Source organism: Anopheles ziemanni, chromosome 2, assembly GCF_943734765.1.
Source record: "Anopheles ziemanni chromosome 2, idAnoZiCoDA_A2_x.2, whole genome shotgun sequence".
Classification (NCBI taxonomy): Eukaryota; Metazoa; Arthropoda; class Insecta; order Diptera; family Culicidae; genus Anopheles; species Anopheles ziemanni.
This window is the reverse complement of record NC_080705.1, coordinates 29744564-29771349: the sequence shown is the minus strand read 5'-3', so window position 1 is coordinate 29771349 and position 26786 is coordinate 29744564. Positions and strand designations below refer to the sequence as shown.

The 26786-nt window shown below is 45.2% G+C and overlaps 1 protein-coding gene across 1 annotated transcript in view; it reads left to right on the top strand.

Moving 5' to 3' along the window:
- The first annotated feature begins 2117 nt into the window (after positions 1–2117).
- LOC131293348 (cyclic nucleotide-gated cation channel subunit A) overlaps positions 2118–26786 on the top strand; it is a 47006-nt gene continuing 22337 nt past the window's right edge. Inside the window, exons 1-2 of the mRNA XM_058321428.1 lie at positions 2118–2215; positions 2395–2779. Coding sequence (XP_058177411.1) covers positions 2118–2215; positions 2395–2779 — 483 coding nt within the window. The remainder of the gene's footprint in view (positions 2216–2394; positions 2780–26786) is intronic.

The window sequence follows — 26786 nt, the reverse complement described above, 5'->3', positions numbered from 1 at the left end:
GTCACCGAAATTTTTTGGAATTAATTTCCATATTATCCAGATGCAAAACCGCGCCCCCAGCAGTACGGAAAGGGTTTCTCGAGAAATGAGGTAAAACATAAAAAAGCAACTCCCCTCCCTTCGAAAAGATACCCGAGCCCAAAGGAAAACGAAAACAACCCCTAATGCTTCCGTCGCACTGTCCGTTGAGAAAATGGCAGCTTCCACTGAGATGCCCCTGTTTGTTTTTTGCAAGCACACAATGAAAACAAAGCAGGCGCACACACGTACTCAAAGTGGTTGGTGTTGGTAACCCTTTTTTCTCTTCCGACTGGCGCCTCAAGAAAAACAAGATGGTCAACCAAAGTAGCCATATCTCTTTCGTCCCAGTTTTACGAGCCCGGCAAGTAGGAACATTTCACGACGGGGTAGTAAATAGTTAGCTGAATCCACCGGTTTTAGACCGCTCTTGGGTAAATTTTTATGCGTTCGGCAAAACGCGGAGGAAGGGGAGGAAAATAGGAATTTTCGTTCGTCCACAAATTCTCTACAAAGGGCGCGTTTTTATGCGCCAAGGGTGCGCGTAAATCGTTGAATATTAATGCTGACGCGAAGGCTGAGATTGCGCGGAATGTGAACATTCATCTGCTTAAAGCAGTGTTTGGTAAGCAAAAACATGTTCGTTCCCCTAGGACCTCTTCTGGTACCCCAGCGGGCCGTCCGTGTTCGTCCCATCTTAAAGTGGAAAGTTTAAAGTAAATCATCATTGCGGCTTATCGCCGGTCTATCGAAAAGCGGTTTTGCGTTGTGGCAGGCGCGTGCCCCGCTAGACAGGGACCTTAATCTTAACCACGGTTTAATCACGATCGTAAGATGTATTTATCCCGTTTCTTTTGGCAAAATGTGTATCAGGTTGAGAATGTTGTTCCAACAGGCGCGTGATGCTCGTTATCGCAGGTTGTTCCTTTCGGCAATTATCGCTTTCTCGGCACGTACCTTTCCTCGGGCTGCCGCCGGTGAAGTGCTTCCTTTCAAAACATCGAGTAGTCTCTGGAAAAAAAACAAGCGATACAACACTCCACATCAGCCACAGCGCAAATATTTCACCTCGCTGAGGATGGATTTATTTACAATTTCATTTTGGCGCTATATTTACGCGGGGTGATGAAAAAGATTTCTTTTTACCTGCGAAACCGATAAGGTGCTGCGAAACGGACGATGGTGAACCCCAAAGAGCTGCTCATCATTACACGCAACGTGCCAACCAGGTGTATCTAATCCCGTTTTCCACGAAATCGTGTTCCTTTCACCGGTTCGTGGGCTCCGTTTCAAAACTCTGGGCTGAGGGAGATCGGAGGTATCGCGAGAGAGGGAGGAAGGGCGAGGGGGTTTGTGTAACCATTTTTATTTTCCTGACCAGCGAGAGATTTTCACATCATCCTACTTTTTCCGGTTTTTTCCACTTCACCCACTCATCAACTCAATAACTTTGCGCTTCATTTGATATTTTGAACCTCCTTCATCTCTCTTTCTCTGTCTCTCTTTTGCTTCTTTCCACACTTTCCAGGACGAAACACGTTCGGATGAATATCCCGCGGCGACGGCATCGGTTGCTACAAATTGCCACGGTCCCGTGAATCGACACTCTCGTTCGGTTTTTCATCTGTACACGCGTGGCGCGTCTACAAGTTGTTGACAAATTGGAAACCCGCATTTCGGCGCTTGCGGTGGCCTCTTTTGCCCCTGCACTCCAAGGTCTAGTCCGGGTCTAGCGCGTATCGCCCGTAACGCCTTGACCCGGCTCGGAGTGCGTAGAAGCTTTATGCTAACACCGCGGGAGATGCTGGTGGTGACACGCACCGGAAAAGTGTACCATTAGGCCTTGAGGGTGTGCGCGCGTGAAAAATTGCTACCCTCAGCAAAGTCCGGGTTTCCATCGTCCCAGTCGGTCGGCAGCTGCCTCGACGAGCACGTGCGTTTCCGTTCAACAGTTGGTCTGGTCGCGTCTCCGGAGCGAACGGTTTTCCCGACCACACCAAGAGGAGCCCAGCTTCCCGTACGAGCGGAGGGGGAGAGACGGTGGCGACGGGACGCGTCTTTCTTGCCCACCGACCCGAAACCCGATGAAATGAGCCGCTATGTGGACCTACATGATGGCAGCGGCCCGAGGTGACCGGGCAATGTCATCGATATCGTCACGTCATCAGAGCAATCGGAATGAGTTTGATTCACCAAGGTAAGCCGGCCTAGTGGTTTTTATTTGTCGCTGCGTGAGTGCTGGGGCGAGTTGCGTTACCATGTTTCCTTTTATGTCCAGCACAACTGCTCACGCACGCCATGCTGATTGATCTCGCTACCGCCTCCCTCTCTTTCTCTCCATCTCGTGCTAACTCTATCTTGTACCGATTTTTGCAGCATTTACCACTTCAATCGAGTGCAACGACCACTGTACAACACGACGCACCGGGCACCACAGCTCTCCAATGGACCAGTCAGCATCAGTACGACTCCGTTCGGGAGCAACACGATCTACCAGAGCTACATGCCGCAGACCGCATCGCTCGACAGCTTCAACAGTGTGGCCACGAACCCCAGCTTCTCGACCACGGGCGAACCGACGCCACCGCCGACGGTCGGAGCGGCGGCCCCGGTCCCTCCCGGGCCCGCCACGGTCGCCGGGACGCTGCCGTTCACGACGCGCAACCGGCCCGAGGTAGCCACCGACCATCCGGCCGGCGCCACACCGAAGAACAACCATCTAAGTCAAGCTGTGATAGAAAGTGAGCGGAACGACTTTCAGGTGAGTGAAGTGCTTGTGTGTGTGTGAAGTTCTATGGCTCGTTGAATGTGTTCGGCAATTCAGCTTTTGTTTACTTCGTGATAAGAATCGATGTATCGATGAGGCTTACTTTCGTTTGCTATTCATCAACTTTGGGATTTCATTCGAATCTTTCAAAGTGATTTCGAAGTTTTCGATTTTCGAAACCAAAAAGTTGTTTAGTAATCTATTCGCTTAACATGCCTCTGTTAAGCTCATTAAAAGGCCTTCTCTGTTTGAGGGTTGGTATTACACTTTGAGTTTTAATATCAGGACTATCAGCATGTGAATTGTGTGACTTTTCGAAGTGCAAATGTAATCTTAATTTTCCCTGAAATTCTCGGCTGTGATGGTTTGCAAAAGTATAAGTAGCGCGTATCGTATCACTAAGGAGGCCCGTCCTAAAACTAAATGGTGTTTTGTCTAGGGAACCTTTCATGTATTTCATAGTGAAATGACATAGATCCTTTTAAAAAATGTTTCCAATCTGAGCTACATAAATTAATCTGACCTGTATAAATTAATCAGAAATTTTTCAAAAAACTTTCGTTTGCATCAGTGAGTTTTTGCTCCATTTAAGTTAAACACGTCATGTGATCTATTGATAAAGTGTTGAATTGATTGAACTGATGTATTCACGTACTCTGGTAATTAATCAGTAAATTAAGCTACTCGGATCGTTTATGTACGGTATGGCGATTCATTTGGTTAAGAATCACTGTTTCCACAAACGTTGTGTCGCAGAGTAATGACAGCAACGAAAATCCATTCATGGTAGTTAAAATGCTTTCTTATTTAATTTTCATATAAATACCGTAAAGCATTAAGTTGTCTTCTGTCATATGTACTTGGGAAAAGTTGAATTGATTTTGACGACGAAAATGTGTTAAGAAATATGTCTAAAATGTAAAAATAAGAAAATTTTTGAAGCATTTTTATTTCTTCGAGATAATCAATGCATTCAACGGGTCAACCGGGTGGCAATGTTTGTTGTTTCTTTGTATGTTTGTTAGTATGTTTTCTCCTATGTTTGTATGAAAAGGTTGATTGAAATCATGTTTGGGAATTTTCCCTTAGAAGTAAGTTTAGAACTTTAAAATGTTACCTGTTCAACCTGGATAGGAGTATGAGCTTTACAAATGCATATCAACAGACACTAGTTTACGACCTCATTACAGCTCAAATGGTTGATGTTTTTCTCAGATAAGGATGAGTAAACGCATGTTAAATTATATAATTTCTTGTAAACCCGTAACTGTCTACTTATTCAAAACACGAACACCATTATTTCGATCTCCTACCATATCGACTGCTTCGATTCACCTTCACCGTGACGCGTTGGCCGTTGCCGACCTTGCAGTGAAAGGTTAGGTAAAAGAAGTCCATCCACGCCATTACTGGCGCTACTCGACGCATTCTTCTAAGGCAAAACCAGTTGAACGCAGCGAGCTTCTACGGCCGCCTCCGTCGCCGCTAAGTAGCCTCATTGAAGCTCGAGCATCTTTGGTGTTGCTGTCAGCAGTACAGACGCACAAACCTTTAGTGCCAATAATTTACAACCAATTGACCCCCGCGTCGTCTTGAGCACGGGTTTCGTCTGGCAAGCCTAAAGCGATGCGTGCGATTGAAGGCTTTCGCGATGTGCGCTGTATGTTGATTAGTACGAGACCTCCGTGTCGGTTGCGCGAATCGGGTGTTACGCGAAGCGAATTTTGCGACAGTTTTCAGCCACACCGTGACCACACACCTTCGCGAAATGGTAGGCGAGGTTGGCCAGGGAGTGTCGGCGTAAAACACGCGCCTACCTTCGTAATAAATGCATTGATAAAAAATACATGCCCCATCAAATTCGGTCGAATCAATGCTACGGTTGTCCGTGATTCCCCACGGACGATGCATTTTGCAACCAAATGTGAGAAAAGACATAAAGAGTGAAGGAAAGAGAGAGAGGGAGGTGTGTGCAAAACTGAAGGAGTGGACAAACAACAGGCAGGTCCTGATTAGGTTTTGACCGCCGAGTAATTGGGCCCTGGCCCCTGACGGAACATGTGCGTGCGTATGCGTGTGTGTGTGTGTGTGTGTGTGTGTGTGTGTGTGTATGCATTCGCAACGGGGACAGGGTTACCGCGGGGACGGCAAGGGACGTGTTCGGCATTTGAAAATGTAAATCGTCTGATCATCATCATCATCATCACCATCGGCGGAAGCCCACCTCGTGTCGCGCGTTTGTCAAATGGTGGTTGAGTGGGTGGATGGGTGAATGGGTGCAGAAGGGGGTGGTGGGTGGTGGTAGGTGGTGTTAATTTGCAAAATGTCATTTGTGACCACACCACGCTTCGGGCGATCGGGCGAGGATAATGACCTTTTTTCGTTTTTTTTTGTTGGCACCTGAAAACGGGCGGTGTACAACGAAATGTCCCAATTAGTGCGCGTGTGTGTGTTTGTGCGGATGTTTTCGATTTCAAAGACTCTGAAAAACCATGGAAAACTAATCACAAATGTCACACGGATTATATAAAATCAATAATTCATTAAGGATGCGCTTCAGATACAGGAGGTTTGATGTAGCGCAGCATTAGAAATAAATAATGTCAAACATCGACATGAGTAATAAACAATTTATTTGAACAGTATCAATCCAAATGATACACTCTGATGTTATACTGACGTTTTATTTTAAGTCTTAAGTTCATAAAATATTAGCAACCAGCGTATTTCCCGAGCTCGAAACAACTCTCTCCTTTTTTTTATTGTGATACTAAGTTCCGCAGTCGGAAAGGATTTGTACTTTGCTTCATAAAACAAGATTCTTTCTTATTAACATCTCAACACCCGTCGTTCCTCAATGTACTCTATTGTTATCGCTCAATTTTAACCGTCATGCTGCGAGTTGTTCCGTCCTCCCTTTATCTCTCTCTCCTCCTATGTTCCTGCTCGAGCAGCACATTGAACCGAAGGTATTTATTACGCTGACGATTTTTCGTCGCTTTATCAGTGACCATAATGCATAATGAATGGTACATGCTAAGGGTGTTCGTCGCAATGGCGTAACGCTTTAACTGCTATCGCAGAAGCTGTAGAATGAAAGCCTGAGCGATATGTTTAAATAGAGGAGATGGGAAAGAGAGAAAAAGCAGTAGACAGAAAAAAAAACACTTGTCAACTGAGTCCAACAAGCGGCACCTACTTAATGGGCATAAATTACGGCAGCATAAATTGTAGCAAATTTTCATCATCATCATCATCAGCTTCATCCTGGTGGCACGTTGTCCTCGCGCCTTTTTTCCACCGCCATCGCCACAAAGAACCAACGAACATCAATTTGAAAATACCTGTAATCATCATTTGTATGGGTTTATGATAATTTTCCACTTCATGTTTTTGTATTTATATTTTTGCACCTTCTCCACCGTTCTGTACTTTTTTTTTGGCATGGTTCAGCTCTTCGGGAAACCTTTTTTTCCAAACATGACACGCATGACCTCACGGCACAAGGTGTTGATGTAAAGTGAAAAATAATGAAAGCCCACATCCACCCAGGCTGCGGACTGCTGCTTTCTTCCCGTGATCGATCGGTCCAATCCACAAACAAGAGAGAAAAACAACCAAACCAGAACCTTTGCTTCTGGTGGCATTGTGTTCGTACAATGGATGTGGTAATAAATTTTTATTATTTATGTTATGCCGATTTCCGATTTTTCGGGAGTTGTTTTTTTTCCTCACTATTACGGATCAATACATTGTTGTAACACTTGCTTCCCATTCCCGATCCTTCCTTCCGTTTGCAAATTTTACCATTCACAGTGAACTCGCCAGACAGCGAAATATGCTGGAAATCATCACCATAAACGGGGCGGAAAATAATGGCCAGCTTTTATTGGAAGCATCACATTAACAACTCGATTATCGAATATTTATGCTCCGCTGGATGGATTGGGCGTGTTGGCAAAAATGGTTGCGTAAGAACGCGTTTTCTCGAGTTGATGGCCAAACTGTATTAATGGTTTACATTATAAAAAAAAAGAATTAAAAGCGATGCTAAGTTAAGCTCATATCGCACGGTCCTCGATTGGCGTGTTCTGAACACCAGACGATCGCGAAAATTATTAATGAATCACGCGCTAATTGCGCATGCTCGTGACATCATCTCGCATCTGGTGATTTATTGTGCCCGTCCAACCCTCCCAAAAGCTGTCGTTACGGAAGGAGAAACGAAAGTGAATGAAGTGCCGAGACGATGAATGGCGAATGGTTTTTCTTTTTACCAATGTGCCACCTCTGTCGATTCCGGTGAACTGGGAAAGTCAGTTCGTTGTACGCATGATTGTTCGACAAAACAGTCACGCCGATCGAAAAGGAATTTCCCGAGTCAAATTTTCCTTCGCAGTGGCCATGATGTTGGCGGTCGGACTGATGGATACGGAATGACAGCTGCCATCAGCATTGATGAACTCGTTAACGTCTCTCGGAAGGAAGTCGAAAGCTTTCCCCTCGCCGGGATCGCTGGGAGTTGGAAAAACCCAAACGAGGGAGGAAAAATGGATCCAACTCATGGGCCTCTAGGATGCTGTTGGCTTAGAAACCGACGAGCTTTGCATGCTTTAAACGTGAAAAATAGTCAAGAAGCAATTTTCCAGAACGCGTTTATAAAACCATTTCGGGAACTCATCGATGTCATGGAATTTGGAAACTGGTTTGGTTTTTTTTCTCTTCTCCTTCTATCGTTTTAAAGAGGGAAACATTCAACTCTCAGGCCATGGACGGTGGGTTGTTTGTTTTATAGCTCTATACGCGCATAGAGAACGAGTCTGCGATAGCTAAGCTTTCGATACCGATTCGCACACCGTACTTTCCAGCGTTCAACCCGGCACTGTCCTTTTGTTTGACTTGACTTTGCAATCAAGTTTGGCGCTGGGATGGAAAAATCTTTTTCCATTCACGACCTGCATGAAGTCAACATGCCGGGAACCAATTTCCTCTCGGTGGTTTGAATGTTTTTCGAATGTATTAACAGAAGTAAAAAATAAATACCCAACAACGGTTAAGCATTCGAAAGGCTCTGTAAGAATTTGATCAAGATCTTAAGCCTCTTTCAGGAACATTTCACGATGAAGTTCAATTGGCTCGAAGTAAACATGACGAAAATAAGTCCTATATCCTGATGGAAAAGGCAATCGTATTGATCGATCGATATGAATTTGATATCACATCGCAGACATTGAGCTTAAAAACGGAGAAGTAATAGATTGAATTAACATCAGCTTCATACGATCTGCTTCAGCTTAAAAGTTGATTGTTCATTAGCAACGAATTACTTTGAATTCAATTATGTTTTACCTTTTCAGGGAGTTTGGATAGTTTGTTGTGATTGATAAGTTCTGTTTTATTTGAATTTATTGCGATTTACTAAATCGCATCATTGTGCGAAAAACTGTAAAAATTTACGACCTTTGAAAGACATGGGTTGATCTGTTGCAAAAGGTCGATGAAATCGGTAGCTTTTGAAAATGGTTTCAAATAGCCAACTTTTCCCACATTTCCACAATCTGTTTTGTTTACCTTTCAAGCCATAGCCGCCCCGGCTAAAAATAGTCATACTTTCGAAGGGTTTCTACACATTACTCCGGATATGGTTTCACGAAGACTAACCCGGCGGCGCTGCGAAGATGAGCTTTCAATAAATTTCTAAACATGTGGGAGGGATGTGTGTTTCCCGGAAAAGGCTGGAAAACTTTACACCCGCCCATGGCTTCTGGTGAAGTACCGGCGTGTAGGCAATTTGCACCCGGGGAAAAAGCTACATCCGGTCCTTCGTCGACGCCGAAGCGTTTCGCTGTTTTGCGTCCATCAGTGATGACGTGGGATAATACGTCACCTTCGTCAGTGTCCCCGCGTCTCTCCACCGTCGTACGTACGAGCAATACGCCCGCCTAACCTCTAACGACGCGTTCGAACATGGTTTGATTGAAAATGCGTCCGGAGTGTTTCTCGGGAAATTACAACCGATCGGCCTGGCGTCAAGCAGTTTGAGGCGATTGATTACCGTGCGGGCGGTATCGGCAGGAACCGAAACATGCCCGTTCCGTCACCCGTTACTCGACACCTCCCAAAGCCCCTCCAATGCAGCTGGGGAGCGGTGTTCGTTTATGTTTTTCCTACGCACCCTTTGCCACACGTGGTAGCTCTGCTGTCGAACGAGCGCTGAACGATTTCAATTTACGCGCCATTGGCAGTTTCATTCATCATATTGTTGTGGCTTCCAGCAATCCTGCTCAGCAGTACGGTGCAGACCGTCCGTGGGCGGCCGTCGGTTGTCCTTGTTCTCACTTCGAGCGACACTTTTCGCTAACCTCTCGACGGCGATCGATCGAACGTCGTGGATCGTCGTTGTGGGCGCGCTGGAAAATCGGTCGGGAAAATTGCACCAATCACGGCCATTGTTGTGTTTGGTTGTTGAAGTTGCGCCCCGCTTGAGTTTCCACATCTGTCGCATTGCCCTCGTATGAAATTAACTTTAATGATCATTTACATCTAGTGTAGTTAAATTTAAAGGAAGACATGAATAAGCATGTCATTTAACTAACCGTAAAAGTCATGCTAGTGTTTATATAAAATGTGTGTATGTTTATGAAGGCATAACAATCAACACACACTGGATGTGTTGGTACTTATCGTCCATTTGTGAAAACCTCCATCGTCAGAGCCTCGCCAGCATTAAGAAACATGGTCGTGCTCCCACAAATTGGACACAAACTAGGTTCCTTCAGTCATACTTATCGGTATGTTTATATTTGCCTTGCAACGGTATGCACTCCTACCATCCTCACTTGCACTTGGGCTCAAATTAACATCCCATTCAAAACTCATCGGGCGGAAATGCTTCCATCCCAACGAGCGACCCCATACAAAGGGAGGCATAAATTTGAGCACATCATATTCCTACACCTTTGTGTGAGGGTGTTTTTTGTTGGAATAGCACGTGGTTTATTAGGAATATTACCCTTCTAAATGCTTTCTATACATCGCACCGCAGTACGCCACCAATTGCACTTACCATTCATACGACCTGCAGATGGCAGATGTCTCAACGACGTTGCTGTCCTTGCCGGCCCTTGTGCCGTAGAAGTTCCCAACACTCGTCCCTAGTTATCGCCCACCCACCGTAATCTTTTGACATTTTCCAAACGGTCTAGGATGAGCTGAGATTTTGTAGAACCGCTTTGAAAAGGCGCTTTTGCCGACGGATGGAGGGCGGGGTAGGGTGAGGACTTTCCCAGACGAATTAGTTGCCACGGACACCAGCCCGTGTTATGTTTTCTATGGAACTCATTAACGGTTCACGTGGTTTGTGTTGGATTATTTTAATGCTCGGCTGGAGCCAGGATCTAGTTAAGTGTGTCCCCGTGGACGGTTGGCTTTTGGCCTTTGAAAGTGTAGATTCAATGGAAATCTCACGTTAATTACCGTATTTCACGAATACTGTTGTGCTGTTGTTCACCAAGATTATTTACATGGAATTGAGGATGTGCTCTACTTTATTTTAAATGAGAGCTAGAACGCAGTGATACATTTTTAAATTTTCATGCTACATGGTTTTATCTACCTTACTTTAATTTAAAGGGATTTTAGTTGTTTAAAATACTTTCCTTTTTCAACCTTCACCGCTTTTAGCATTCTTTGAAAGCTGTCATTGAATAAGAACAAAATTTAACTTAATTTGATTTAAGAAATAACACATCAAAAAAATCTACCATTAATGTTGGGAATTCGTTGGGTTCTCCAACCCTTAAAATGTAGAAAATTCTTAGTTTGAAGCATTCATCGGGTTTAGCCTTCAGTAACAAAAAACTCGAGGGAAACTTTGTTTTCGCTCATATTTCTGCAGAAACTTTCATGATAATCAATCCTTCAATCACTTGGGAATGTCCATCATATCAACTGAACCGACTTTCTGAATTCTTATTGCTATTTGTTTCCACTTCCGCCTGAATCCCCGTTGGTTAAGCATTCAACAAAAGATGAGTTATCGTTTCCGCTTTGCAAGACTGCACAATGCACCGGCACCGCCAATTACGAACAGGAGCCCGCAAACCATTGCTGCACGGAGATAATTTCCCATGCACACGCTCCAACCGACTCCAACGGTGGCTGCACTTGACGCCATTTGAGCCACGATAAGAAGCCACCGAATTTGGGACTCCTGGAGTTGGCTGACAGTATGCCGGAACGTCCCATTCCTTCACGGCGTGTCACGAGCCACCCAGGACCTAGGTTTGGGAAAGGATCCAGGAACTTCCTGCTACTCACTTCACAACTATACGTTGCCCGTCAAACGAGTGGTTTGCAAGCGACGGTCTCAATTTTCCGTGTCGCACTTTCTCGCTTTATCTTTGACTGTAGGCGAAACTGTACTTGATCCTAGCTGATGAAGATTAATGTTCCGCTGTTTGCGTTCGGTTTTGCGCCAACTGCTATCACCTTTTTTCATCCTACCCAGTAAGCTTTCCCCGTTCCGCTTCTTCGCCCGTCTACTTCTTCCGAGTGAGTGAGCGTGTGGGTGTTTTTTGCCGCAAATTGTTTGCAGGTGGTGACCATGCCATCGCAACCGAGCTGGCAAAATAAGAAAAGTGATCCGATGGCGAATGGTAAGACATTCTACGAAGGATGAACGAAGGAGAATATTGTCTTAAGGAAACGCTTTCGTTTCTTTTCCGTTTCTCTCAGCCGGCCGGTTTTCCACGAGCGCACTGTTTTCCGTCGGGCTTCGATAGTTCGTCACACTTGCGTCGCTAATCGATGAAATGTGATTGGAACGTGGAAGGAATTGGGAGCGACCGTGGCGTCACATTTTCGCGTGACGAATGCCTTACGCAAGGCGGAGGGTGGGTGCGAAAAACAACAGTAAAGCACCGGAAAAGCAAACCATGCTATTGACCGAACCAATCGATTCCGAAACGCGTCCTCAAGCGTTAATTGTGTGTGTCGTTCGACTCGGCTGGAAGCAAACAGTGGTGGATTTCCCGCGAGCTTCGGAGGGGGTTGGGAAAAATTGTCCAACCGAGTGGGGGGAGTGGAAAAGAATTGAACTGAACCGAATAACCGCCGGCCCATTACCGCGCCGTGGTTGTGCTTTCTTTTCGTCTCGATTTCCCCACCCGCACAAACGATCCTTTCAACGCACTCATCCGTTTTGGCGGTTGCTTTGCTTGGCTGTGTCCCCGTGTGTTTGTGCGCGATGGTGCGATTGTGTGATCGTTTGCGGTAAATAAACTCCCCTACCGAAAGGGCTCGGCCCAGCCGCGAGGTGCTGGTGGGTTTGTCATTGATTTTCCGGGCGCCAGAGCGGCGCGCACATTGTCGCTTTTCCGGCCGCGGTTCGCAAGGTTGGACGCGGCAGGACTTTCCCCAGACACAGGCCGTAAGCCGATTGATAGCCGGTTGAAGTGTGCGGCACTGAGTGATATAACATTCTCGCAATGCGAATGAATATTAGGAACTACTTTGCGAAGAATGAATGTTTAAACTTGACTTTGAATACATTTTATAAAAGGGTAATGAAAAATAAATCTCGAAATCAGAAATCATGATTGCTATATAAATATTTTAACCTCACAAAATAAACCCCTACTATTCAACAATCGCAAGCGAAATAAAACAAAAAGCAGCGAGCCAAAAGTTCAATCCGTTTTTAATCGATCGATTGTTTCCCGCCCATTGTCATTGAAAATTCGGTTGTCAAAGAAATAAACAAATTCAGCACTTTTTCAAACAACTGTCGGCTTTCCTCCCTACACACTTTACAATCCGCTGGCTGGCTGCCGCTGGCTTTTCTCCGGCTCAACAACGCTCCGGCACCGATCCGCCCAGTTTGATATGCTCTTGAGGTTGGGCCGAAACGCCGGTGAAAGTATTGTTCCGAGTCAGCTTCTTAACTTTCCAACGAAACCGAATCCGCTTTTCACCGCGTTGCGCCATCCTTTTATTCCCAGCCAACTGGCAAAACGGCAAAAGGAAAAGCCCCTCCAGCCAGCGGGAGTCCTGCTTGACCCAAAAAATCCTGGCAACCGGTTTTTGTGCTGCTTGCTGTTACCGAAAAGTCGCCCAAAAAGTCGCAAAGTTTCCGCCACTGTCACCGTTTATTTATCTGTCCGTCTGTCTCTTTCGGAGTTGAGTTCTTCGCCGGTTCGGGTTCTTCGGACTTCCACAAGCGCGACAAAATGCAGACCATCCTTTTCCAGGGAAAAGAAAACCCAGGCGTGAGTGAGGGAAGAAAAATTACTGAAGAAAAGTATAAAATATTATCCCATTCCGTTCGCGTTGGCCAGCGACCAGCATTTTGTGCAGTAGCCTCGACTTTCCCGAGCTGCTTCGCGCTCGTCCGTATGCGTTTCCATTCCCTCGACCGTAATCGTAAATCATTTCCAAATTTAACCGTTTCGTTCGGGCTCCGTACGCGATCGCCGATGGAAATCCTTTCGGATCGCAAGCGAGATATTTTGTTCGAACAAAATTCCCTGAAGAAGAACCGAGGGAAAATCTGCAAACTGACCTCACCACACCGACACGTGTGGGGCGTCCTGTTTCGACCTCACATCCCGTTCGGCAATGGATTCGTGAATCACTCACGAATTTCCTTCCCTACTCGCCAGCCAAGCGAACGGATCTCGCTGTTAGTTGGTCAACCTCATACGATGGAGCCGAGGTGCTTGCTCCCAAGAATGCGTCGGCTTGCTTTCCGACAACGATGTATGGGATCAATGCTACGCTCCTCTGTTTACCAGCAGTAAAGATGTCAACCGTCTCGACGTCCTTCCGGTGCCCACCGAACGCCCACGTCGACAAACCAAAGGAACGATGGTGCGCTAACAAAACTGTCCAAATTCCAATACCGTTGCTCGGTGGAATGTTTTCCCGAGCGAAGCGAAAAGAAGAGCAGAAATCCTGCCTTAAAAAGGCAGCTCAAAACCACATCGCTAAGCTCGCTAATCCCACGAAGGATCATAACCATAGAAAAAGGGGAGAGAGAGTGCGAAAGAAGGAGAGAAAAGCCACCGAAACCGATACCAAAACCAAACCCGAGGACCAACTGGGTGGAAAATTATGATCGCTACGGGTTGGAGTTGACTTGCAAACGGTTATTGCATTGGTAGGTTGGCATTAGGGACCGCTTTTCTTGCACAATCTTAAATGCATCTTAATTTAGCTCTAAGTGCCATCCACTACGCGGCGGGGAGATATCCGCGGATCAGTGTCGAAATTTCGCTCGTGATTGGACAACCGATGAGCTGTGGCATTCCTATCGGGCTTTTCCCCGAAAGGTGCCAAGCGTGAAATGGAAGGCGTTTCGAGATGATTCGAAAGCGTAAAACAAACAACCACATCAATCTAAGTTCTCCGTCGAACACTCGGAGTTTATTCGGGTTGATGAACTCCTGTAGCGAGATTCTTCGGTGTAATTAGTTTCGATGCTGTAGGTTAATCAATTTGCAGATTAATTGATGCTCCCGAAAAAGAGAAGCAGAACGGATGCCGATGCTGCCGACACGGAAGACGGAAGACGCATCCCGGGGCAAATAAATCGCACCAAAGGAAATCGGTCGGTGTCGGTGTAAATTAAACGGTTTTCACGCGTTCCTTTTTTGTCTCGCACGAGGGAAATGGTTGCCAAGCAGAAGCAGGCGAAGGCTTTTAATGAATAGAAAGCCCTGACGCTCTAACGCTGATGGAAGCCTGCAGCATGCCAGGGAAAATTACCCGTTGCTTCGGCCACCCAAACCACACACCACCCCCCGGGTAGGAAATAAAAGAAGCTCCCGTTTCTGGTGGTGATGGAAAGTTTCCTCTTATTTTGCTATTTGTTTTGGATCTGACTCTGGCTTTTACTGGGGTGTTTTTTTTTGTTTTTCCCTTTTGCTTTCCAACCCGAACCGGTTCCTAGGGCAACCGCAACCGCAAGTTGGGAGGAAAAAAAAACTTCTCGATTCAATTAGAAGTTTTGCTTCCTAACCTAAGTCACCACCTCTCCCTAGAGTGCTCGAGTAATGTTTGAAGGGGCTCCCACATGCACACACACACACATACCGAAGCGCTGACATAAGGGTCACATTTATTCAAATGGCGTCATGGGAAAGCTTTCGAAATTTTCCCACACAGACGGTTCCTGCTGGCGTCCGGTTTTGTTCGTGGTTCCCAGTTGCGATGACAGGACACGTTACGGAGGCACTTCGGTCTTGCACCATTTTACGATAACTACGCTTCGTGGGTTGCAGTTGCAGGGTGCCGGAGAAAACACGTGCACCGATATGGGCTTTGTAGATGGTTTTTGGTGGAAGTAGGGGCTGCAGGCAATGGGACATTTCATCCTCCATTGGCTACAATCAAGGATGATAAATATTAAGCCATCTCGTACGAGCCGTAATGGATTCCGATTTCTACCGACCGCTGACGATGGCGTGTGGTTTTTCGTTTCACATTTTATGCCCAACGTAGCGTCGTTACGAACCCGGAGCCCCAATTTCTTTACCTCATTTGATTGGTATTTGTTTAAAACATTTCTTAAGCAAGTCAAATCTGCTCCAAGAACAGTTGTGTGGTGTGTTTTTTGGCAATGAAGACAAAAATCAATGTTACGTTCAATCTGCCTGGAGCAAAATTGATGCCATTTTTCAATTTCAAACGTATATCAGCCCCGCTTGGTGTTTGTACCAGTCTTCTCACTTGCTCCAAATTGTTGCCAACCTCTACGCAAAGTCCTCTCATTGTGTGCATGCAATTTCGTCCCCGGTTGTGTTTCGAAAAGAGTGTTTCACCACGTTAAAACCGGGTCAGAAACCAAAGACGGCTGGGACATTCACCGGTCGATCCCGGTTTTGGACGAGTAGAATCTGGGCTGATGGATCGACCAAGTGGGCCGGCGGGAGGCTGCAGGTTTCCGGTCTCCGGCCTCGTCAAACACAAGGGCATGCATGTTTTGTTATCCTTTTTCCCGCCGACCGCCGTCCTACGGCGCAAAGGTTTCAAGGATAAACGTTAGTTGAAGGAATAAAAAAGAATACATACGCCCCTTCACCACCACTCCGGATGGAAAATTTCTCCTTGAGGGCCTGGAAGGATAAACCGGCGCGTTCGGAGTTTTGTCATTTCTGGTTCGCTTTTCATCGGCATGGCGTTGTTGTTTTTACAACCCTACGCCCTTTCTGTTCGCCATAACAAAAAAAAAAAAGACAACACCATCACACGGGCGGCCCAATGGGTAGACTCTTCCCAGTGTCAAGGCAACGGCTTTATTTGCATACACACTCCCACATACACACACAGGATGTCGCCCCGGTGACGACGCGAGACGCACACATTATTTCCATAATAATCGATGAGCACATTTTTCAGCTTCACGCGTAATAGGATTTTTCCGGTCGAGAGCCCTTTTTTCGCCGGTGAGATGCTCTGTTTTTCTTCCTACCGCGTGATCCTCTCGACTGCTGCCGGCTCCATCGTGCCAATTTGGTTCTCTTTCTTTTTATTGCCTTCCCGTCTCAGTATGAAATCAGTCGAAGCGGATAATGTTCGCTGCGGAGATAAGAAAAATCAGAAATTCAAATGATTACTGTTGGTGCTGGTGGATCTTTAAAAAGATGTGTGATATGTAACGATTTTTCACGATGGAATCAAACCTGGCGTTTTCTTTGAATGATTTTATTTTCGTTTCTGATATCAATGATTAAACCAATGTCTTTAATCAGAGTTTTTTTTTATGTTAAGCCTTAGGAATCTTGATTACCCTTCACGTGTGTCGATTTGTTTCTGTTGCTGTTTCCTTTTAAAGTTTTCTATCGTTTACATGTTTAAAGCACGAATGTGAGTATTAATACTAATGTTCCATTGTATTCTAAATTATGGATTGAATTTTAACTGTCCTGCTTCCTCCACGACCCAATCATAGCATCATGTGAACATAATGTTCTCTGAATATGGCGAGTATGTTGCTCTTTGTTATGTCACCATAAACTCATTACTAACGTTGTAGGGGAAAGTCGGGCGAAAATGAGCTACTGTGAGCAAACACATTTTTTATTTATTGGGGTATGAGCAAACACATTTTTATCGAAGAAATAAATCAAATTACATATCAGATTTAAATCTTTGATTTAAATAGTCGATACGAAGAATCACATCAATACAAATTTTCATCAAATTTCTTTGCCTCACACGTTACAATCAAACAGGTTATTATCAAGTATCGATATTTTTAGCAGCAAATAAGACAAATAAATGATTTCGCTAATTCTTGCATTCTACATAAAAATTGTTTTAACAGGCAACCACTGATGTGTTGCCAGATACCTTAATCTTCAAATCGAAATAAAGCGGCCAAACTAACAAAATAAGTTCAAGGTGACGCATTGTATGCCTCATGTAAATAATGTCGTGATCGGTATTAACGGTCGATTCCACCTCCTTTAATTTTAATCTTGCTTGTGTAATCTGTTTACTATTTTTTGTACGATATTTTGATGAGGTTGCGTGAATTTTAATATAACGTCAAAGGTTTATAATGGCTGATGAAACATCTATTTTTTTCATCATTTTTTGGATCGGGCGCACATTTGATTTATGAAATCATTGTTATTAAAATTAATCTGGATCGATTGTGCTTGGTTAATGTAACTGTGGGTCTTTAAAATTGGCTTAATCTTAAAAATATAAGATTGATTAATCAAACCGTTAGATTTCGGGGTGTTTTCGTGAATGAGCTAAAAATATTTTATTTACTTAGTGATGCATTTTACCTTATCTTCCCTTGCCTATTTTTCGTTTCGTGTCACTGTTCTTGTTGAACAAACCACTGTCCATCAGCTGCTGGTGAACGGACATCAAAACACGACGTCAAACACAACGTCCCCGGAACCAACGACCGGTTTTCGAGTGCAGTACCACGCATTGAAAATGCAACAAATTACCATTTGTTCATGTGACCCCCGTAGCATTGCACCGATCGTCAGCCGAAGCCTCGTTTTTCGCATGTCGCTTGCCGATTGGTACTATCATAAAATTTGCATCATCCCCCACCGGAGCATACCGACGCTCTGTGGCGAGCATAAATACACAAGAGCGAGGAAAAAAAGATCCCTGGTGGCCTCCGTGTTGCGCATGTTTCCTTCACGTTTTACATGACACGACGAGACACGTTTACGCCGGTCCGAGGCTGATTGGTGTGATGAATTTATCGTTGATTGCCAATCGACTACCGGGCCGGTATTATGTTGTTCCTTCACCGTGTACACTGCGTAGCAGTTGTAGGCCGATGGTCGAGGCCCGCTCGAAGGTCAACCGCGCGACCGAAAGGTAAATATTGACCATCCTGGGGAGTGGAGCGGGGGGGGGGAGGAGGTGGAACAAAAAAAAAGAAACAAAATACATAACCTTTCCCGCCCATCGAAGGGTGCGCCCGGACGCGGAGTTCGAGCGTTGGTTTCGATTTCGTCCAGTCGCCGACGGTTCTCGGTGACAATTTTCCTGATGGCACTGACACCAGCGACCGGCGCAGGTCATGCGGAAGATAATGGAAACTGTCCTTGCAGTGGTGAAAACGACAACATCACTAAACAAAACTCCTGCGAAAGATCCTTGACTTGGACGTTGGCAAGGAATAAAAAAATCCAAGTCCTTTCCGCGCCGTACATTTTCGGTTGCTGGAGGATAATTAACTTCCGGGGCCTGGTAATTTAACAGCACATTTTGTTTTATTTTGCTGCCCACCCGCACAGTTTGCATTTCCGCGGCACGCCTGACCGCAAAACCCCCCAATTAAGGACAACAAGAAAAGGATGCGACCGAACCGACGAGAGACAACGGTCAAAACACGAACGTGAACAGAGACCAGCAGTTCATTCTGTTTCCCCAGGAGTGTGTTTGAATGTGTATTTGTGTGTGTGTATTTGTGTACTACTGTAGTAGCGAAAGAGGCACCTTAGTGCACTCGGTAGCCTCTCCGGTCATTTGTGGTCATTAAAACGTCGAACTTTGCGACCAAAGCATGCTACAATATGGCGGCTACGCTGGCTCACCCGGACGAGTTGGCCGTTTGTGGCAGTAGCCGTGGTTAGGAAGGAAGAAACAGCGGGACAACAAACATAACCTTTGCCTCCTAACCTCCTTTCCGCCTCCCTAACTCTGGCTAATACCACCGTTGAAGTCGTTTGCTTTTAATTACTCCCCGGAACGTCCCTGTCCCTCGGAGCCCTGGCAGGACTTGCGTGACCATTTAGTGTTCCCTCTTCGGCCGCGCCGTGCCAAACATCGCGGTCGGTGTGGCCGAACCGATAGGGACCACCACACACAGAGCCGATTATTAATAGTTGCTGGTGCTTCATCGTATCGCCGCTAAATTGGTTCGTGCCGGTCGGAGGGAAAAGTGACCGAAGCTGACCTCAACGAAGCAGTATTTACATGTAGAAACCCTTCAACGGCATGTACTGGGATTATGGAAAAGTTAAATCAAAATGTCAAATATTATCGCAACAGCTGAAAATGTTTTAAAAAGTGCTTTCGTATAACAAAATGATTGTTTCGGATTATTTCACTCTTCGCCAGAAAGTTAAAAAAGTTATGGTTTCGTCGTGCGTACAATGTGTAGGATTTACGGAAATTATTGTTACTAAGCATTTATTTACAAATGGTTTATCGTATGATTTTTGTATCAGAGACCTCATACACACCTTAGTAGTATTTGACATAAAAAACTATGTATCTTTTTATCTATTTATAAATCTAAATAGAAAAGGAAAAGTGGTAAATAATAATTCAACAAAGTTTGTTCGTAAATTTGTTTCATTATTTGTGTTCAGTTTAGTTTATGGCATCGAAAAGACCGTGAAAATAAACCAAATTTACGGCTGACTGTTCCTCTCGATGTTTTCTGAGTAGTTTTTAGCAGATACTTTGAAAAGTTAATCTGAAGGGTTAATTTCATCACAAATATATGTGTAATATTCTGTTTCATTCGAAAATGAAGTGAAAAGTGTAAATCGTACATTAATATCGTATAACGATAATAAATCGTGGGCCATCCTGTGTAGAGCCACAACTTTCAAACCCCGTACTTTCCTTAGATTAAAAACTTATGCAGAATTTATTCATTGCAGCACATGTTTTGACTGCTTGCCAAAACAACCGTGACACCCAACAGATATGCGTGCAGTTGCGAATACATCGGAATTAATTAATTAATTAAAGCTCAATTTGTAAAAGCGTCAGCACACCGTGACGACACGGTGACACGCATGCACCAGCGAATGCAACGGCCCGATGCAACGGCGCATGATGCTCCTATCTTCCAATGCAAGTACTCGTTCACCCTCACCGAAATGTAAGACACCCGATGGATGGAAGGACCGAAATGATGTCTAATATTTTCTCTCCCCTTTCGGCGCCCCCCACCGGCCCGGTTTAATCCACCGTCTAACCATCATTTAATGGACTTATCTACCCGCATCGAGGCATCCCCTCTTTTTTTTTGTCGACGCACGGGGGAGTACGATCGACGTTAAGTTTTATTACAACTTACTGCCACCATCGCGTTATGGCGTCACATTGCGTCGCTGTTAATTATTGGACAACAACAATTCCACCTCTCGTTGGAACGCGGGTGTTCTGGCTTCTGTTGTTTTTCCCTCTCTTGGGGGGAAAGAGGGTGGGGGGATGGTGATAGAGACACCGCTACACTTAATCAATCCACAAAGCGAACGCCTAGGATCCACCTTCGTGGTAACCTTCGTCGTGTCCGTTTCATCATTACTCGATTGCTTTTTGATTTCGATCGAACTTTCTTCCCTTCTACTGTGTCCCTTCCGTCCCTTCCACCGTCGGTTTTGGGGGAAGCACATCGAACACTTCAATGGCGCACCGGGCTTCGGCAAGTCACGCGCCCCGTTCGCCATTGAACTTTTTCGCGCCCGCACTTAAGTAGGAGTGGGACAGGGGCCGGAGTGTTGTGTTCGGTACGACGGAATACAATAAACTGCGTGCCACCCCCCCACGAGGAAAAGGATGGTTTCCCGCGCTCGGAAGGCGGAGAATTCAATTTTCAGAACCTCGCTTTCGGAACGTTGAGGAGTACAGCTTTTCGCTTGCTGCTTTCGTTCTGTTAATTTGTATTTACCCCATTAACTCCCAGAAAGGAGGACATTAAAGGGGGGAAGAATAATGGAACTTCATCGCTTCGATTCGAGACCTCTATCCTTACCGACCACCTCCACCTCCACCCGAAACACCTGTTGGCGCCGACTAGCGCGACACGAATCGCGATCGTATCGTGACGAGGGGCATCCTTACCGACGGAACCTCACCCAACACCCACAAGGGCACCACTACCTAGCGTTGACCGGCGTCCATCCAAGTTCGTCGTCGTCGTCTTCAAGGAAGAATCGACTTTTGGTGGGAGATCCGTGCGTGGGCGTGGGGTGCTTCAAACAACATCCAAACATCTGAAGACGCCTCACGTCTCAGCCTTTGGTGGACGGTGGTGGGGTGGTGGCGGCGGCATCCGATGGCGTCCCACAACTACAACCGTCGAGAAACTAGTCGCTCAACCGCGGCCGAGATGCCGAGCCGGAGGTATTTGCTTAAACACCGCCGACGACGTCGGACGACGCGTTTGTTTTTCCCGGGCGACCGACGGAGCCAACTGCTTCCTCTGCCTGCGCGGAATGCAACTCATTAGTTTCACTTTCGGCGTGCACTTGACTGGATCGCTGCGGTTTTGGCGCGCATCCATTTTGTTTTGCGATTGTTAATGTTGATGTTGTAATGCGGTGAAGAGTCACATAAAAATACCAGTGCACGTCGTTCTGGGGCAGATGATTTAGTGAAGGATTAAACTCACCCACTTCGGATTAGTTCAAAATGCGCGTTAGTATCTGCTAGTGATGTGTATCGATTGGCGTGAAAGGAAGGTTTGATTTTTCATGCTTTGTCACGTGTTTATTTCCATTTGGCATTAGAAATATGTTTCATTACGAAAAGTAACTGTGTTTCAAATTTAAACATGTTTTTTTTCATGTCGCTAATCAATCGTAAAGTTGTTCAAACCTCGTGTGCTAGTTTGTTACATCCATATTTGATGAAGATGCAATCAAAAGAATGCCAACAATGTATTGCACCGGGTGTTTGAACCGGTTCGAATGAAATCACCTAAAGTGAAGTGGAAGAGCGCATCTTCAGGACCGAGCTGCAAACCGATACATGGCAAGTGGAATTAAAGAGTTTGTGGCTTTTGACAACAGATACTGCCTTTGTGCTAGCGAATGGGAATGGTTGTTTCTCATCCATTAGAACGCTCAGTGTGTATGTGTTTTTGTGTGCACATGTCAGTATCAGCTACGCTCACGTGTCCCGTTTTTTTGAAATATTGTGAAACTGGTGCAAAGTGGAAAGTGTTTTAGTGATGAAAAAAAAAGACGGAGCAAGGCGATCTAAAGCAAAAAAAGGGAAATAAAAGTCCGGCTTTGAATCAGTACACCACCCGACTGTCGAGGTTGATGGTGTTTGGGGATGCCTTCGGAAACATGCAATTTGGTAACCGGACATGGTAGGCGAGCGGCCGCAAATATATCGCGTATCGCAGCAGCCAGCGGGTTGCCTAAGTGATTGTGATTTATGGACTTTTTCTTTTGTTTTGTTTCCTCCTGGGGAGGAAATGAAAATTGAAACATTTTCCCGTTCGAGTGCCCGAAACGATCGCTTTCCGTGCCCAAAGGCTGGAGTGGGCGCGAAAAAAGTGGGTGTTAGAAACTGAAACAAAAAACAAAAAAGTGTAAATACATGAGTGCAGAGCGGAACAAATCATTTTCAAGTGAAAGCCAAACGCTGGGAAAAAGCTAAAGCACCGTTTGGTGCACCGGAAAATGTCCCGCGAAGAACATGATGTGGTAGAGCTTGTTCTTCGTTTCAGCAAATGTACGATGCAGGAAAATGATGGAGAAAATTTCATTCCGTGTTCCATTAAGTCCTCTTTCACGTAGTGTATGAGTGTGCGACTTAAAACGCAACACCGTAAGCTCGGCCAGTGTTTAAGCAAACTCGGTTAGAGGAAGGATACAATTGAAACCACAATCGTTCTACCCCATCGGATTGTGCGGAGGAAACAATACGGAGGGGAAAAAGCGCTAGTTAGCTTTTCCTGCCATTTTTCCGGGACAATTAAAATTTATGATCGTCCGTGACAGGATTTCACTCGCCGTGACAGATGTGGAAGCCATTGCTCTTCCTCGTCTCGGCGAAAGATGAAAGCAACGCGGAGTACGGTTGCGGGCTGGAAATGAGGAAGTTGTGGGTTGTGGCAAGATAGTTGCAAAATGTGACATTGCGAATGGTAGAGTTGGAGTTGAAGTTGGAATTTTCATGCGAAAAACACTCTCCCTCACACTTTCTCCTCCAAGCAACAGAAATTATTTGTTGCTAATGAATTCTATCGGAAGAAGGATTGGACTGCCTGTCGGAGCATTCCCCTTCCGGGCGGAAGCGAATGACCTGCAGCCCATAAGTCGCAAAGTGCAGCAAACAAAGTCAACTGGAGCTTCTACAGTTCCGGTAAATTTAGCCCCGTCGAGCAGAGATTCGAGCAATGTTTAATGACGATAGTTTTGCGGGCCAAGTGCAGGGATACGATTATGCGCTTAGGTAAACTTTGTTATGGCAAGTGGATTCGGTGCATAAAGTTCATCATTTTCTCAAGTGTCTCTTGGTTCACTCGCACGAGCCTTCGCCAAGCACGCTCTGCCCACTTCAGGCTCGATTTTAATCAGTTTAAACTCCAATCACGACCGTATCGTGACATAAATGGTACACGTACGTCGGCAAACATCTCACAAACGTGGTTAGACAGTCACACGTGTTTGGCAAGCGCACACACGCTAATGTGCTTCGGTTGTTGCACGCGTGCGAACGCAATGTTTGTCCGGAGACGGTCAAATGTTGGGTAAATATTAATCATTTGCAGAAGGTGTGAGTTGTTAGGGTCATCTATTTAGTTACCGCTGATAAATGATAGTGTTAAATTAGGAACACATCTTATTAGCTTGTTGTTTGAAAGGTTTTTCTACGTTGAGAAAATAGGATTTTCATAACTAAATTGATTTTTAGGTGGTACTGACTTTTGTAAGCTAGTATTTGTTATGTAAATACTAGAATTTCGTTTAAGTCAACTGCTTTCAATGGAATCATCCTGTAATGCTCGTCTACTTCTCCATTGCTCTGTCTATTTGACTTTCAAAGCTTCCAACTAATCGCACCGCAAACGAACGATGATGTCCTTTCGATGCTAAGCTACCCCAGCAGGGATCCACTTTCTTAGATTGTTTTCACTCTCACGAAATGAAAATCATAATCACCACTCCTCACTGATTACCCGGGGCCCTCTCCGGCCCCTATGTAATTATGTGCGTGAAATCAATCACCAAACGCTTGACGCACTTGTCAAATATTTGCACCTCCGGCGTGTTTATCATTTCGGCTCGGAGACGCAGCCTTATCGTGAAAAGAAAGCTTTTTCTGCCTGTGGATAAGCGTTTGCTCGCGAAATGATTTATTACAAATCGATCCGGCGGAATCAGATTCGACGAGGTGTTTCGAAAAGAAGCCGACATTGCGAGGCATGCGTGAGGAAGGCGGTGGCAAAAGTGACGTGCAAATTTGCTCAATTCGCAAGGATTAGCAAAGTAATTAATCAACCAGAGAGCCAGCAGCTCGGTACCTCCCTGTGCCGGTGCACCTTTTTACCTTCCGAAAACATCCCGCACGAACGTTATCGATGCCATCGAGAAACACCTTCGCGTATCTCCGACGGACGACGGCGCCGAGAGGTGCGGGTGGAAAAGCGCCGGGAAATCCATCTTCTCGATCTCGGCAAATAGCCCGTCGAAAGACGGATTGGCTAGTTTTCGGTGAATATGATTGTGTCAACAGTCGGCCACGGGACCAAGGTCGAAGGGGTTCCTTTCGGTGGAGATCGTTTCAATCACCTCCTTGTCGTTCTTTTCTTTCCTTTCGATGAACATTTTCCCATCGGACCTGCCAGGCTCCAGACGAACGGTTTACAGATAATCTGCTAGATTGATTGCATCGGTGTTGTGATGTAGGAAAAAGGTGGAGCACAGAAAATATTTGTGACAAACATTCGTCTTGAATACGTGTTATTTGCGGGGGTTACCGATAATGTATGATATGATCACGATTGATCATTTGATCACCAAAATTACGGAAAAATCAATCTATAAAAAAGATAAAAAAAATGTCAAAGAATTGCTATCGTCGTCCCTAATTCATGATTTCAAACATAAATATTTTTTATGATTTGAACATTTCCTAAACTCTTTCTGTTCACTATTCTCTGTATCGCTTCTTTAACCATTCAAGCGAAGAATATCATGAAGCTTAATAAGCTCCTGCATTTCAATATTGCTAGTATTTCTACAAATTGTGCCACCAACCATAAACAAAACTCGTGGGAAAAAGTTCTTTTTACTTCTTTAATAGTTTGTAGTTCCTTTCTGTGTTACCCCATTGCCTGAAGCTCGTTAGTGTTCCAGTTTGTCTTTCCATTTCCATTCCTAATCGAATTGCGAGATTCTATTCATTCTACCATCAATTGCTAGGATTTTTGTCTTCTCTTCTTCGTCTTTATTTTTGTCATTTCCTTTTCATTCATCCTTGTCGGTGGCGCCAGAACAAACTGAAACGACATGGTGTCACACTGATGACTAGAAATAACCGGACGCGCGAGAGAAAAGCATGAAAAACCCAGATATAAACAGCATCAACCACCCCCGTCTGGTCGGGTTGTACACATAATGCAACATAAATTGACAATCTCACCTTGTCGCCAACGACGACGTGCCTTGTGCTGTTTCCAATGGCAAGGACAACTGTGTGACTGCGGATTGGGGAGAAACAAGCCGTTGGAGGGCCATCGTTTCCCGGAGAATTTTTCCCCGGTAGCGCTGGGAGAAAAGGCTAATGTTGTTCGGAAGTATCCGTCTGTAGATCACCTGAATGTCTTGCGGAACCATCGAACAAGTTTTCCTCGTGGACTTGATGTACCTGGTCGTTCTTATAATTTCCATCGCAAGGAAATATTTAACCTTTGAAGAAAATCACATGGGAAAATATGATGCAAAATATTATTAATATCATGAGAAAAATATCCTTTTATCAGATGATTTTTAATTTCTTAAATCGTTCAAGTTAATCAAAAAAATTAAATAATTGCCACAATTTTTCTGATGAGTCCAAACTGTACAACACACAAATCATTCTATAAAATGTGAACATCTTTCTGACCACAATGTGTTTCCGCTATTACCCACCGCCAACCAGGTAAAACCTCGACGGTGCAATGCGCTTGATGCCGCTTATCTCTGGCCGCTCGATAAAATATGATTGAAAATGAAAAATGCAATAAAATAAAATTTTACGACCGTTTGAATCCACGCAAAACGTCAATGATGGCGTTTGATGGCGCGTCGAGCGACGTTACCCTGATGCTGCAGCACCTAGTTCTGTCCCGCGCTCCTCTCCGCACACCAGGTTCGCGCAACCCGGCCAACCATTTCCATCGGTAACCGTCACTACCGAACCGATTGAACATCGTGCGGATTGTTGCGCGGTTACTGCGAGACATTGAGCGAGTTCCCATTTTCGTTATGTCCAGCGAGATGATTTTTATGAACCGCGGATTAAGGTCGCGGATGGACGCCAACCAGTTGCATGGTTTTTGTTTGTTTCGTTATCGTGCTCCTTCACGACTCGGAGTCGGAAGCTTGTGCAAATTCATATTGTTACCTCTTTTTTTCCAATAAAACCCTCCATCAAGTGCACTGGAAAGGAAAAGAGTAACGGGGGCGGTTAAAGGGTGTGTAATAAATAAATAGATAGCCTCAAAGCGGGTGCGTTCGATTGCGGCAATCTTTGTGGTTGAGATTTCCATAGCTATGCA